Source organism: Aythya ferina (assembly GCF_964211825.1).
Source record: "Aythya ferina genome assembly, chromosome: Z".
NCBI classification, from domain to species: Eukaryota; Metazoa; Chordata; class Aves; order Anseriformes; family Anatidae; genus Aythya; species Aythya ferina.
In genome coordinates this window covers 37,831,570-37,848,026 of record NC_140299.1, presented here as the reverse complement: position 1 = coordinate 37,848,026, position 16,457 = coordinate 37,831,570, and the positions used below count along the sequence as shown (strand labels likewise).

Genomic DNA, 16,457 nt, shown 5'->3' with positions numbered 1-16,457 from the left:
AACTGAGAACTGGGTTATTTGTGTGTTTGAGCATAGCTGGAGTTCATGCTTTCAGTGTAGTCTGGGTCTGTAGTCTGAGGTGATGTGTGTTCATACCAACGTCACCTTGCTTGAACTCTTTCAGGTAGCCAAGTTTGGGAACACCGAAAGTGCACTTTTCCCCCACACCCAGTAGATATTCTTGTAATGTATATATTTCTCATAATACAGAGACTCAACATCATTATTTCCCAGCTTTATTGCCCAGCTCCCTCAGCCGCTCCTCGTAGGACTTGTTCTCCAGGCCCCTCACCAGCTTTGTCGCCCTTCTCTGGACCCGAAAACAAAGGATGTTTTGCTCCAAAACATCCTTTCCTCTTTGTATTGTGACATTTTAAATGTTTTAAAATTTGAAGCAGAGTTGAGGTAATTTTTTCAAAATGAGATGATGATAGTAATCCTGGGAGAAATATAGTCTGAGCCCAGACATCCAGGTAACTCTTCTCTTCAAAAACAAAACCAAATAAATAAAAATCAGTGTATTATTTCACTAGATAAGAAACTGTTGGGAAGGTATTTCTTGTGCTCCTTTCCATTAGCTTGAAGAACTTCCCTGCTCATGCTGTAATGCATAGAAGTTTCAGAGAGCTTAATCATATCTGTCAGTTTAGAGCTTATAAATACATCCTTAAGGTATACTTAACTGGTAACTTTAGCATTTATATTTCCTCATAGAGTTTGTGAGGACACTCATATGTGAACTTAGATGAATTCATTCAGTAATTATGTCCTAGATTATTTTAATACTGCCTTAAAATATGAAATTGCATATGGAACAAATATAATCCAAGGACAAAGTTTATCTCTTGTTTCAATGTATCCATTTTCTCAACTTTAAAAAGAAAACCAGGACTAATAAATATGAAATTAATCTGTATATGTGGATGCTGTGCTTTTCTGGGATTCTAGTATTATATTGTAGGATTGTAATTTCTGTGAATTGTTTTATTCTTGAATAAGTGTAGCATAGTACTTTTAAAATTTATGTATATATCCATTTGAAGTTTTCAGTGATGAAGCTTACTTCCAAAAAGAGTGGGTCTCCCTGGCTACTGCCACCCATTCTCCTTGCTTTTCACCAGGCAATTCCTCAGGAATGTTTCTCCATCTCATTTTAAAGAGATCGGGTCTCCCAGGTCAAAAAGGAGATTACAAAGATTTCCCAAGGATAAAACAGCTAAATTGCCATCAGTCTCTAAGGTGGTTAGCTGTGCAGTCTGGTGTTTCTGTCTTTGCATTGCTTTTCCTCTGAGGGTGCCTCTAAGACCTGGTAGTTAAATTATAAAAAAAAAAAACAAACAAAAAAAAAAAAAAAACAACAATTTAACAAGAACATCCATAATGATAAATTTTATTGTGCTATATTTCCATAGTTTAACTATTCTCCAAGTAGTCCAAGGATTTGGAAGGTCTAAGTAAATTCCCATTAAAGGAAAAGAGGGCAATAAAATTTTTAATAACACTGGTGTTACCTTACTGTGAGAGGCACTGGCAGTTAGTGAATATGAATTAAATTCCATTTAAAAAGTTTGGGATTCCTTTATTTTATTGACAGTTATGAACTAAAGCTGTAGATCTCACTATTTTTAATAATAATTATTACTACTACTACTACTACTACTAATTATTATTTATTAAGTGCTATTATATGAAAACTGGCCACACCTCGAAGGCATGACATTACAATTACGTAATTCTACAGGCTTCTTCTGTCTCCTGAGTACAAGGTCTCTGAGGCAGTACAGCCATCAGACAATAGAAAGCTTCAGGCTTTCCCTCTTTGGTTAGAATGTAGAGCAAGCAGATCCAGTCTCTTCTGTTGTGGCTAGTTGTGGTTTAACCAGGACACTAGTGCTGCTAAACTGTATGACCTCCAGGAGTCCAATTCGGCCATCTCCTAATTCTGCTGTTGTGGATGCCCTCAAAGGGGTCAGCTATGGTTTGCCCTTAAATAAATAAATAAGATCTCCAAACTTATACAAGACAAACCATAGAGAACTGGGTGATGTCGAGATTCGTGTAGCACAAAAATGAATTAAATAAAAATCCCTAAAATATAAGTTTCTGTTTAGGCAGTGCTATGTAGGAGTAAAATACAATTACCTGAATTACCTACTTGAGCTGTATCTTTTCAATAATGCACGTTCTTGCACACAGATACACATACTATTGTGTGCACACAGTAGTAGGTCCATGATTCCAGGTGGTGACAAGGTCCTTAAAAGGTCCATAACCTTTGTTATGACATTCATTGTCCTACAGGCTGTTCAACTGAAAATAAACTCTAGTTAATATAGTTACAAGTGATACAGCCGTATACACTAGTGTCCTTATTTTCCTTTTGGGCTAACATCAGCACAGAAACTGATTTTCGATCTAACTCAAGCTATATCATAGAATGGTTTGGATTGGAAAGGACCTTAAAGAACATCTCGTTAAAAGCAGGGACACCTTTGTGAGAAACAATCTGTAGCCAGTAACAGGCTCAGGTGAGGATCTCAGTGAAGTAGCATTTTTATGCGCAATTCAATGGTGTGCATCCTTCAAGCAGGAATTCACAGCAAAAGTATATCATAACCTTATATTCCCTATTACTCAACACTTGATTCCTCCTATTTCTTCATTGGCTGAGTACTACAGGTTCACAAACTACTCACTCATTACTATGCCATATAAGTACAATTTTATTTGACCAACCTTTAATTTTTTCTTTTTTCTTTTTTTTTTTCCCTCCTTCTTTTGTGACCAGAGAGCCTGTGATTTTTTTGTTTTTACTGATTTCATGCTGCTTGTCTTGTTTTTCTTAGCTATCCTTCTTATTTTGGGACAGGGGAACCTTCCCCTTATCTGCTTAACACACTCCCTACTGTTATACCTGCACAGTCACTTTTGAATATACAAAGTTAGTGAATTTTTCCACTGCAAAGATAGTACTTTATTTCTCACACCTACCACTAGAGCAGGTTGTTAAGAGCCCCATCCAGCCTGACCTTGAATGCTTCCGGGAATGGGGCACCCAAAATTTCTCTGGGCATCCTGTTCCCATGCTTCATTACCCTCATAACAAAGAATTTCTTCATTATATCTAATATAAATCTACCCCGTTTTAGTTTAAAGTTATTACCCTTTGTCCTACTGCTACATGCCCTTCTAAAAAGTATAAGGTCACTCTCTGGTTTTCTTGTAGCCTTCCTTTGGGTATTGGAAGGCTGCTGTAAGGTCACCCTGAAGTGTTCTCTTCTCCAAGCTGAACACCACCAACTTCCTCCGCCTGTCTTCATAGGAGAAGTGCTTCAGCCCTCTGATCATCCTCATAGCTTTCCTCTGGACTTGCACCAACAGATCCATGTCCTTCTTATGTTGGGGGCCTCAAAACTGAAGGCAGCATTCCAGGTGGGGTCTCACGAGAGCAGAATAGAGGGGGAGAATCACATCCCTTGACCTGCTAGACATGCTTCTTTTGATGAAGCCCAGGATACAGTTTGCTTTGTAGGTTGCAAGTGCACATTGCTATCTCATGTTGAGCTTCTCATCCACCAATACCCCCAAGTTCTTCTCCTCAGGAATGCTTTCAATCCATTCTTCACCCAGCCTATATTTGTGCTTGGGATTGCCCTTACCCTTATGCCAGACCTTGCATTTAGAACATAATGAAGTTCGCACCTATCAAGCCTGTCTAGGTCCCTCTGGATGGCATCCCTTCCCTCCAGCATGTTGACTGCACCACACAGCTTGGTGTCATCAGAAAACTTGTTGAGGTACACTCAGTCCCACTGACTGTGTCACTGACAAAAGTGCTGATCACAATACCAACACCTGAGAAATTTCATTTGTCACTGACTTCCATTTGGACATTGAGTGGCCACTGAAACTCTTTGAGTGTGACCATCCAGCAAACTCCTTACCCACTGAGTGGACCATCTATCAAATCCATGTTTCTCCAATTTAGAGATAAGGATATCATGGGGGACAGCGTCAAATGCTTTGTACAAATCCAGATAAATGACATCAGTTGCTCTTCCCTTATCCACCAATGCTGTAACCTCATCGTAGATGGCCACCAGATTTGTCAGGAATTATTTTCCCTATTGAAACAATTGGCTGTCACCAATCACCTCCTTATTTTCCATGTGTCTTTGCATAGTTTCCAGGAGGATCTGCTCCATAATCTTGCCAAGCACAAAAGTGAAACTGACTAGCTTGTGGTCCCTGAGTCTTATTTTTTTTACCCTTTTAAAAACAATGGTTATATTTCCCTTCTTCCAGTCAGTGGCAACTTCACTGGAATGTCGCTGGACAGCCTTGACTTCTCAAATATGATGGACGGTGGCTTAGCAACTTCATCCGCCTGTTCACTTGGGGCTTGTGGATGCATCTCATTGAGTTCCATGGACTTGTGCACCTTTAGGTTCCTTAGATGGTCTTGAACCTTATATTCTACAGTGGGTAATTTCTCATTCTCCCAGTCCCTGCCTTTGCTTTCTGTGACTTTGGGTGGTGTTGCTCCTATGCACCAAAAGAGTATGGTAGTCTTTGGGCAAAGAACCATTTCTGCCACTTATTTTGGCAACACATTTCATCCCACAGAGGACCATGTGTTGGGTAGTCTCAGCACCCCCAGGATCTCACAGCTCTTTGAGATATCCATCAAAAGACTGTTCCCTGTATGTTTAAAGGGGGGTTATTCACAGACATGCATGGGATCAGGCTCTTCCATGGGACAGAATCACACCACTTCTGCTTGAATCACCTTTCAAACTGAAGGCAGCATGGAGATTACTATCGCAGTGCTAATATACCTTATTCAAACTAATTGACTATACCTTAGCCAAATTCCTATTTAATTTATGATAAACCAACTTTGTATAACTGAGTGTTTTGATATTGGGCTTAAACTAAACATAAGTCACTCTTTCTGAAAGGGAGACATTGATGGACACACTCAACAGACTGAGATGAATATCTTAGACACTGGTGCAGTTTTCCCAATTAGGTGAATTATTTTGAATTACAGATGGTTGGTTTTTTTTCACAAAAAAGTTCTCTCTCATTCCCCATGTCACTTATGTCTTTCAGATGGAATATAGAAGTGCTCCATGAGAACAAAATATTTCTATGAATATTTCTTAGTGTATGCCGATATTTTCTCAACATTTTTGTTTTCTAATATTCTAAAAGCATATTCTTGGAGTTCTTCAGTGGCTTGTTTCCTATTCTCTTTGACCCTTTAATGTTAAACACTCAAGTTTCCTTCATATATATTCATAGATGAAAATTTATAATACAGGATCTTTGAGATCACAGTTTTTCATTGTTGCTCCACCCTCTTTGATGATCTCATTGAGATTTATTTGTAAAACCAAGCCTATTTTCTGATGTCACTTTGATTTTCATCTTAAAATAACAGTAAGCTCAGTTTTCCCTTTTTTTACTCAACATTAAGGAACACTTAGCTAAATTATTGAATGTCTTACAAGATTTACAGTGCAACAGAGGGTCAAATTTCATATGACTTGGTGAGATGTTGACCCTCAATACAAGGAGGCTGAATGTTTGTTTATAGGTGTGTGAAACTGGAGTTTCATGTTATGAATTTTTTGAGGTTAGTGAGACTGGAAGGGAAAGTTTCTTTATCAAATTGGGTAGCATATCTGTGTTTAGTTTCACATTGCTACTGTGTAGTGATGGGATGAGTAAGCAGAAATTTTATTTTGCTGTAGTGAAATTTGCACTTTGCATGATTTGATTTTATATTTTGAATTAGTCGTTACTCTGTGTGAGGTTAATGTTTCCATTTTTTTTTTCTACTTCTTTCTTGCCCATCTTTGGCAGAAAGAGAAGTCTATTCCTGTTGTATAGTTTGATGCTGTGAATGTCCTTTTTATAAGTTAATTATATAAATAACTGAATCTAGTGCATTTTACAGTACATTTCCTTAAGCAAACTAGATGAAATGCTTTTTAATAACCATATAGTCATTTGATGATTTTTATACTTGCCATTTGAAGACAGTTTGGATATAGATTGATACAGAATTACTTAAAGTACTGCATATAAATTAAACATTAAAAAGGTAGATACAGACAGACTAAGCAGCTCAATTATAATCTTTGGTTATGCAGTTACTGCCTCAAGGACACTCCATCCATTTCATATCATATGTCCTTCTTTTGAAAGATGATCACTGGGTTCAAGTAACATTTCAGCACAGCAGGAAATTGCATAATTTATAGACCTTTAAAATGAAAAACAGAGAACTGCTTTCCATAAATTAAATTTCCCTCTCATTTTTTTTTCCTCCCCTTACAGATTGGAACACTGAAGGATTACTACCACTTCTACCATAGTAAAACAATTAAAAGGTCAGTTCTCTCAAGTAGAGGTACCCACAGCTTCATTTCAATGGAACCAAAGGTAAGGAAATCCATCTAAGTGTCTGAGGCAAAAGCCTTTGCATTTTTTATATGAAATATCATACCATGAGGTGTTTACCTGAATGGCATATAGCATTACAAGAACTGACACACTATCTGTTCACTAAGGTTCTGCTTCCCATTAAAATGAGGCGGAGACAATACCATGCTATTAAATTATGTGCTATTCTTGGAGCATAAGGTCCAATATTATTCTTGGATTTTTGTTAATGTACTAATCACCATGCTGTGCTTCTCTACAAAACCATGTGTAACATTAATGTCTGCAAATCTTCTGTAAATCATGCAGGTTTTGAAATGAAGATGAGCAATATAGGATGGTATCAATGTTTAGAGGAAAGTTTCTCTTTTTTTTTTTTTTTTTTTTTTTTTTGTTAGATTGTTTGTTGGTTTTCCTGGTCTTTTTCTAGAGTTAAGAGTTTGTGAGAGATTAAAATAATAATATTTTTTTTCTGTATACTTTTTACCAGTTCCCCTTGATCTTAATTTTAAGATCTATTTAATCTATTTAAAAAATAGTAAAAGTAAAAGAAAAAGCAGTTTACTGTACTCATATCTGTTCCCACAAGTGCAGAGACCCACCATTCAGACAACAGGGGCTGTGCTTGCAGTAGGTCATTCTGCAAGAGTAATAAGGAAAAGTGTTTGCATTTGCATCAGCTTACTCTGTTTCCTACGTGCATAGAGGTGCAGTAGTTTACATGCAAATATGCAAGTTCATATGCACATACCACCATGAATTTTTTTATATTACCCAGCTTCCAAATACCACTTCTGCACTGTTGGCAGCTGGCCTTGATTACTATGCCCTGAACTGTGAGAGACTGTATGGCAGAGCACAGCAGAAAATCAGGGCAATAATTGATTTTCTAGTGCCTTTCATGTTATACCATTTAGATCTTTTCCTATATACAGTATTCTGTGCTGCTGCTGGTACAGGAGTCTCACTGCCCAATTTCTGCATCATTATTAAATATCACTGAAATATTGAGACGCTCTGGTGAGGGCTGTGCAAGGTACTCAACACTGGTAATGATTCTATATGTTAAAGAGAAGAGAAAGCTAGCAGTCTAATATTGTGTTCTGGTAAAAGTGTTTGTGATTCATCTTGTGATGGCTCCACAGAATCTGGGTTTGGGAATTCTTGTGCAGATTTAGACATGTCAAAATGCAAACATGTATTTGTAGCATAAAGTCCAGCTTGTGTGTTTATAATATTTCATGATTATTAAAACAGGCTGGAAATTCAATTGTATTGTATAAGCTGGACCTTTTAAAAACAAAAGGCTTAATCTTAAGAAAGGCATGTCGCATGGCTTTGAGAATGTTAAAACACCAGTATTTATGTTATTATATTTATGAGTATCACTGTATCTAATGCCAGTATTTGCAGCAGATTAGATGGCGTGTGTATTCGTGAACAAGGGAACACTAAGGTTTATGTACTTTCAAAATCATTTAATGGTAGTTTGGTTAATGCTTAAAATCCTCTCTGTGTAACATGTACACACAATTACTTGATCTGTGCTTGCTTCAGATGTGGATCACTAATTTCCTGCTTTATAAAATTTTAAACGTTGGAATTTTTATTGAGGAGAAATTCCTTACATAAGTTACCATTATGTAATGAAAGAACCATTTTGAAATCTGGTATTTCTAAACTACTTGTGTGAATAATGTTTGATTGCACTGTGTGACTGTAATAGGAAAGACATATCGGTAGTGTAAAAAACTGCTTTTGTGGATTTCAATTAATGAATCACTTTAATGATCTTTGGCTTGATTTTTTTTTTTTTCTAGAAAACCTTCATGACACCATTATAAATTACATGAATAAGTCCAACAGGGAGCATAAACTGATTAGTGTATTGCACATTATGACAATTGTCTCAACATTAGACAAATACTACCCTCTATTTAGATGGAAAGATAAAGAATATGCAGTGTAACATGACTTTGCCTGTTTTCATCCACATCCTTGCCTAGAGGAGAAATGGATCAAATAGTTTTAAGAAGAGATGCCCAAGTGTGGCTTTAATGTCCAAAACATAGATTGTCATGTAGAAAATTTGAAAGAGAGCTTTCTCCACAACATCTTTTCTAGTCTTGGTTATAGTTGCATAGTTGTTTCTTATGAGTTGTTAGCAAAAGGCATGAAAGAAGGTTGTGGAATCAGAGCAGAGTCTCTCTAACTGATATGATGCTTCAGGTTAGCTTTTGGCATGGATCAGTGAAAGCACCATACCATGAAATGAGAGCCTTTTTAGCTCATTCGAATTTGCTCAGCAAAGTTATTTTGGTGGTGTGTGAATCAATGGGAGCAAAACAGAAGGGGGAAGATGGATGGAGTCAGTTCATACTTGAAAAGGTTCATGAATTAAAAGGGGAATTAAAAGTTGTGGTGCACCCCTGGTTTTGCCACAGTGCTGAAATGAAAGTACACAAGGTGAAGAAAATGCCAAATATAATTGCAACCTCACCATGTAAGTCACATGTCACTTGTAAGTGACATGTAAGTCACCTTATGTCAATACAAACATGAAGAAAATCCAATGGAGCTTTTCTATCACTGAAGAGATTACAGTTCCAATGAAATGTGATAGCTAAAACACTTTGCACATAGCAATGGTACATAGAAGTTAAGCAGACAGTATAGATGAGAAAGCTGTCTTTTCATAACGGAAACTGTTCTATGAGATGAAGAGTTTGTAGTGAAGGGCTGTGATAATGAAGTTTGGGACTTGTATGGAGAAAAATGTCCCACAGAATCAAGTAGTATAAATGGCAAAGCAATAACTGTAGAATACATTTTTAACATAGTAAAATGCAGTTTTAACATTGATAAATACTCAAATCTGTGTACATACAAAGCTATATGGTTTAGTGGAGGACTTGTTAGTGTTAGGTCAGAGGTTGGACTCAATGATCTTGAGGTCTCTTCCAACCTAGACAATTCTGTGATTCTGTAAAGTTTGTTCTGTTTTGCTTATGAGGTCCCCAGTGCTTCGCATCACAACAGAGATCTAAAAAATAAATGTGGCCCATAGCAATGCTTCAAAATGTAAAATTAGTAATTCAACTTCTTGTAAAATGTCACATTTACTAACAGGGAAAATGTTTTACAGCATTAGTGTTTGTCAGTCTGAATTGAGATGACATCTCTTTTTTTTTTTTTTTTTTTTTTTTTTTTTTTTTTTTAATTTATTTCAGATAGAATCATAGAATCATAGAATTATAGAATATCCTGAGTTGGAAGGGACCCATAAGGATCATCAAGTCCAACTCCTGGCACCACACAGGTCTACCTAAAAGTCTAGACAATGTGACTAAGTGCACAGTCCAATCGCTTAAATTCAGACAGGCTTGGTGCAGTGACTACTTCACATGATAGGCTTCTTTGTGGTTTGAACCTCCTAGCTAGTGGGTCAGGTTTACACTCACATTTTAAAAGCTGAAAGCTTACCAGTGTCACTTTCATTGAAATAAGAAGGAAAGCCACCTAATTTCAGCAAGACACCCTGCTTGAGCTGGATTGTGCAGAAATGTCATGCCTTTGCTGCCTCTGCTCCAGGGTCAGAATACCTGTTGGAAACATTGCTCCAGACACCTACTTTCACCCAGTCTCAGCAAACCACACAAAGAGAAGATCTGTATGACTTGGTGATGTAAAGCTGTTAGTAGCGTGTGTGCAGTGGGTTTTTGTCTCTGCCAAAACAAGCCAAATGGGACTGGTGGCTGCAGCATGTAAAACACTACCAAGTTTATCTCTGAGGAGACAACACCAAATGGTCTGGGCTGACTTCAGAGGTTGGAAAGGTAATGGCAGAATCGTGTTCATAATACTTGTAGGACACTGGCTGTTCATGAGAGGTCAGAAGGGAGCAGAACAGTAGCAGCAGTAAGTATTTTATCATGCAGCTGTGCAGCAGGGCTTTCACCAGTTCACACTGCTAAATGATATCCTGTGTTGATGCAGGAGATAGCTCGCTAAAGAGCAGGAGAGAGGATGGATTTCACTATAAGGTCTTGTTTTGGCAAAGATTATGCCACTCGTTGGGATTATCTTTGGAAAGTAATACAGTTAATCAGTAGAGATCAGAATGTTCATTGCAAGTAGAGAGGAGGGTCAAAATTTTCAATGCCAGGATGAACATCATCAGGTTGTGTTTTCCAATTATTTGTGAGTTTAAATGTGCTGAGATTGGAGTGAGAGGTTGAGAAAGGAGAAAATAAAGCTTAAAATAATTTGTATTTCATGTAGGAGGAACATGAATTCAGCAGGAATAAATAATTTCACTAAACTACTAAATCCTTGGGCTTTTAAGAGCTGACATTTTGGACTGAAAGCTTAGAGAAACTGATGAGAATGCTGTTGTGGGTAAGGTTGTGTTTCATGTTGGCAGTGCTAACTGCTATGTTGTTAAACCTCATTAGTGAACAGGAGGATTTTGTTAGCCAGAGTAACAGAACTGTTAAACACCGGGACCAGGTGAGTTACTGAAGTCTGCCCGGGTAGCCATAATCTGCATGAGCGCTCAGAGGACAAAGAATCAATACTACTTGGTAGTGAAATAATAGGAACTGTCACACTGATTTCCATCTTCAGAGTTTGACTGGTGGGCTTAAGTTAGTTGATAACTAATGAAATATTTACCACTGTGGACTCCTAATTTAATTGCCTCAAAGAGCTTTTACATGAGTAACTCTTTAGTTTAGTCAAAATCAAGAATCAGGCTTGCTGTTTCATGGAGTCTGTTGCCAGTGAGTTGGAACATGAACAGAATCACAATGTGTGAGAGGCCACAGCAACATCTCCCTTTGGTACCTGTCTCCAGAGTGTTAAAAAGTTTCACGTAAACCTGAGCAATTCAACTTGCAGCTTGGATCTTTTTGCAGGGCTTTCTGAGCTATGAAGTTGCTGTTCACTGATAAGCAACTGCATCAGATCCTGCTATAATTAGTTTTGCTCTAGTGCACATCATGTTGTTGTTAAGTTTGCACAAGATGGTTGGTATTTTGGTTGTGAAATGGTCATTGAAATCTCTCCGTACAGGGGTGCCTGGTATATTAGTCTTAGCTTATAAAATGTTCTCCATCAGGAAAAATCCCAGGGAAGCCTGCATTGCTTCAGCAGGAATCAAGGTAAATTGTGCTGTGCTGAGGCTGCGAGACAGCATCAGGCTCATTTTCATTTGTGAGCCACCGTGGACTGGATTCCAGTTTGCAACGTGCCTAGATCTGGAGGAAAAGCACAGCGACAAATCCAGCAGTGCTGGAGTGGAACTGTAGCTGTGTTTTGTAGCAAGTTTCTCCCTTGCCTGTACCAGCGTGACACCTGAAGAACCAGGGAGGGTAGGGTGAAACAACTTATCTTTCTGTGGAACAGGACAGGACAGAACAGAACAGAATAGAATAGTTAAATGTGAAGGGACTTTCAAAGATCATCTAATCAACTGAAGAGGTCAGGCATAGCTAGAGAATAGCAACCTAAAATGTGGTGCTCCTTTTGGACACATGGGACGTGTTTGGCCTATGGATGATACAAACTCAGCTCAAAACTGAACCTTGAATGACAGCAACCTAAAGATGAAAGGCTCCAGAGTACATTCAGAAAGTATGAATTGGATGTATCACATATGTGGTTGTACCCTTGCACTGTTCAGGCCAAATCCAATGCTGCTGTAACAGGAGATAATGTTCTTCAATCAGCAAATTTTGTCATATAATGGCAACTTCAATCAGCAAATTTTGTCATATAATGGCAATTTCTCTTCATTTATCTACAATAGGTAGAAATATTTAATGAAGATAATCATAGCACTAATGGGACCAAGACTTATTTGTGAAGAATAAAAGCTTTGTTAATGTCTAATTCTGCTATGATATTCATAAGATAGCTGACTTTTCTATTAGCACTTAAAGAAAACCTCAAAAATAATTACTTAAACTACCTAGGGGAATTATCTGTTGATGTTTTCTACTAAAAACAGAGAAATGGCCAATAGGAATTCAGTGTAATGTAATTTTAGGAAAGAAAAATGTCCAGTCTCAGAGAAAATCAAAGTGTTTCTTGACATGAATGATCTTGGTTGATTACCTACATGTATTTCAGTTTCATCATAATTATTGCAGTTGTTAGCACCTGCCTCAAAGGGTTTTTGTCCTCTCCATTCCCTAATTGCTTGTGCATTAAAAGAAATGTTAGATTTCAGAACATAGTAGTTTTCTGGTTGCCAGGTCATTTTACAGAACTACTTGGCAATGTCAATCTCACTGTTAACCGTTGGGCAAGAATTGGAGATTAGTCTAGAGGTTTCAACTGGCCCACTTCCTAATTAGTGTAGCAAATGGTTTGAGGAATGAAACAAAACAAAACAAAAAAACTCAGCAGAATGTCATTCTCTTGCTATTTTCATGTAGTTATTTTCATCAGTTGGTAGTGAGATGGGCCAGAAAACTGAAAGACCACAGGTTGGAAAGGAGTCGGGTAGAGATTTTGAACAGTCATATGCTGTGAAAAAGTGCAGTGCTTCTTCACCCTTTTTATCAAGTTATCCCAGCGTCACAGTCCAGCATCAGACCAGGTGGCTAATACCCAATTCCAGCAAGAAATAGTCTATTGGGATTGTGGTAGATCTGCTGTTGTGTTCTCTGCACTTCATCATCAATGAGAAAGATGTTGACTGACCCTGAAGAGCCAGGCAACAGCTCAGCTGTCTCTCAGAGAAGTAGCTAAGCTCTCCTGAGACAAGAATAGTCAAAATGAGGAAGATCTCATTGGTCTCTTGAGTCTGATGAATTTGGAACCTTCTGGTTTTGGAGGATCAAAATCAAAACACAAAACATGTATGCCGTGGCCTCGTGCTTTGCAAGAGACTCTATTAAGGAATAATAAAATAAAATAAAATAAAATAAAATAAAATAAAATAAAATAAAATAAAATAAAATAAAATAAAATAAAATAAAATAAAATAAAATAAAATAAAATAAAATAAAATAAAATAAAATAAAATAAAATAATGGAACCTATTCTGAAATTTGCAAAGCAACATAAACATAATAAAAATATAAACATCAATAGTTACAAAATAAAAAAGGCAGGATTTAAGCTCAGAGCCATAGAAAAGCATTTTTCTTTTAAGAAATGTAGTTCTTTGACCTCTCTGCACTTGGTGAATTTGGGGTGCATGCCTACTGTACTCATACATTTTTGCTTCAAGGTATGTGTTATGCTGTTAAGATCCATTGTCTCTTGAGTAAATATGTAGAGCAGAGGTTAGGATCAGTGGCAATATTTGTGACTGTAGTCTCAATCTTGTTACAAAATTTTGTTTAGGACCTTCAAAATATATAGAAATGTTCTTTAGGAGGAAAACTCCCTTCCAGAGATACTTTTGTTATATAGGGAGTACATATTTACAAAGTATACAGTTCTACATTCACAATTGGTCAGATTTAAGGCTCAGAATATAATGTCCCTCTTAAATTTTGGAGACAAATCAGGGAAAACAGTTTTGTAGATGTTTTCCTTTCACAGTCACCCATAGAACAAAGAAGAACTACATTCTGGTATCTTAAAACCTAGATCTAGCCTGTTTAAAAGTGATATTTTTTTACAATCACCTTGTGTAGCTTTTCATTTATATTTTTGTTGTAAAGAAGTACATGCTCCTGCATTTTCTACCAGTCTGTAATCTTTACTGGAGCTGCAGTGCTGACCCAAACAGTGGGTGGATTCAGGAAAAAGTCCAGTGCATACTACACCTAACAGCAAATTTAACATTGGCTTTAGCATTTAACATTTATTTTTAAAATATAAAAGTACCTGGTGCACAAATATTTATTTGTGAATACTTGCTTTAGTTCCTACCTCATAAGCCCATAGACTTTAGGTATTATAACCTTTCAGGATATCATAACTGCAAAGTTGAATGTTTGTTGAAGAAACATTAAAAGCAAGGCAGGAAAACTTTTGTCACTATGCTGCTTCATCAGAAGACCCTTTGGCATCAGAAGCATGGTGGTTTCATGGCATGGGTAAAGGGTGGAGAAATTACCAGGGCAGTGCGCACTGTGGTATGGTGCAGCATGCTTTAGGAGTCTTCAGTTGCCAATTGATGAGAGCAGGGACTAGTAGAGGTCCCAGCCACTTTTGCTGAGAGCATGCAAGGTATATGAGGCATTCCATGTAGTTAATCAGCATCATTAGGTTCCCTTGTGTGTCTTAAGTTATCTAAATGCTTTCTAAAATATTTGCATTCAGAGATGAGATTGTCTCAGCATCTCTCTGTCAGGATTTCTAAACATGTGGCTGTTGCTTTCTTGCATAACTGCACATCTGCCTGGTTGCCTCTCCCTGTGTGAGCTGGGAGTGCTCAGCCTCATTCGAAAATGACCTTTAATGAGGGGAGTGCCATGCACATAAAGCAAGATCACACACTGCAAGTGATACATTAAAAATAATAATAATAAAAAAAATAAAAAAAAAAAGAAGGAAGAGAAAAAAAAAGATCCATTTGCAGCCTAAAAAGGCAAGGGGTGTTACATTCATCTCACAGTTCAGGAATTACTAAAGGATTTTGCTCAGCCTTAAAGATGACAAAAACACTTTAGGTAAATCTGTGTGTGAGAAATTTAAATCCGTAGAATAACTATTTCATCATAGCAGTTATAAATGTGAAATAGCGGAGCATGAAAAAGGAAAACACTTGTCAATCCTTAGTCTATGGATGTTATTAGGCGTTCATAACATTTGAGTTTCTCTACTGTTGTAGCACATGTTCCTGCATTTTTTTATCAGTGAAATGGGTCTATATGTGAAAAATGACAGGGAAACTAAATGTTCAAAAATAGACAAGAGGAATTAGTCCTTTCATTCCTAATCTGTGTTCTAGGAGCTTGCCAGGGGAGACAGCTGCAATGGTCTTGTGTTATACAAAATGCGCTTTTGCTGTCACTAGAGTCAGTTTGCATTGCTAGTGGCAGAGTTAGCAAGTTGCTGCTCTGGCTGCTGGGGTATAAAATTGCTGGATATCAGCAAGAGTCAGAAGAGGAGGAAGTGAAGAGATCCTAGTTTTGAACTACAGAAAGATGCACCATTCTGGAAAAAAGCTGATCCTGCAGGGCCAAATGCCAGAATGTCAGACTAGAGAGAGAGAGAGATTGAAAGAAAACACTCTTTGGAAAGGAGCATCTCAGAGCAGAATGTGTAGGAATGTGACAGAGCAGCTTTTACACACCATTTCCTGAGGGGATCCAGCTTCATCTGATACTGATGATATTGGTTATAGTGCAGGATATTCATAGAAAATGGATTAAAGAATTTTTTTTTCTTGCATTTGAAAAATTTTCTGGCAGCAATATATGTTCCTGATGGAGTGCATCAACATATTTATGCAACTCTCTGCCTGCTTCTGACAGACAAAACAATCTCACTCAATTCTAGTGGCAGTTTTCACCCAGATAATCTAAATGGTAAACAGCAAATAATGATGATACACATAGATAATTTATCATATCTAGAGTTATTAACAGATAATAAAGAGCAGGGACAGGGAGCTGGAAAGACATCCTTTCCCAAGGCAAAGCAAAAAGAATCCACCTTCCTCCCCCCAAACTTTGTGTGTGTAACAACCTCATTTTTTTATAGGATCATTTTGAAAAGTCAATGCCACTGGAAAGCCAGTCGTTTTCCTTGGCTGGATATTCTATTTCAGACTGGCAGATCTTCATCATCCTGTGAGCTGCTCAGAGGAGCTGTGCGCTGCATCCAGCTGCACATGTGTGCAGCTTGAACATGTGTGGACATCAGCAGACGGCTTCACTCCACGTGCTTCCACTCCCTACCTGTGAAATGGGGACAGTGCTGACAGCTGAATGCAAACTGCTGCGAATGGCACATGCAAAGAGAGCACTCTGTATTTTATTCTGGGGAAATATATTGCTTTTGGTGTCACACAGAGCATTGTAGAATACACATAACAT

The 16,457-nt window shown here is 37.6% G+C and overlaps 1 protein-coding gene across 2 annotated transcripts in view; it reads left to right on the top strand.

Moving 5' to 3' along the window:
• The window catches only part of PCSK5 (proprotein convertase subtilisin/kexin type 5), a 256,873-nt gene that overhangs the window by 19,299 nt on the left and 221,117 nt on the right, over positions 1–16,457 (top strand). For both annotated transcript variants that reach the window (XM_084504938.1, XM_084504939.1), the window contains exon 2: positions 6,349–6,453. In XM_084504938.1, the coding sequence (XP_084361064.1) occupies positions 6,349–6,453 (105 nt within the window). The remainder of the gene's footprint in view (positions 1–6,348; positions 6,454–16,457) is intronic.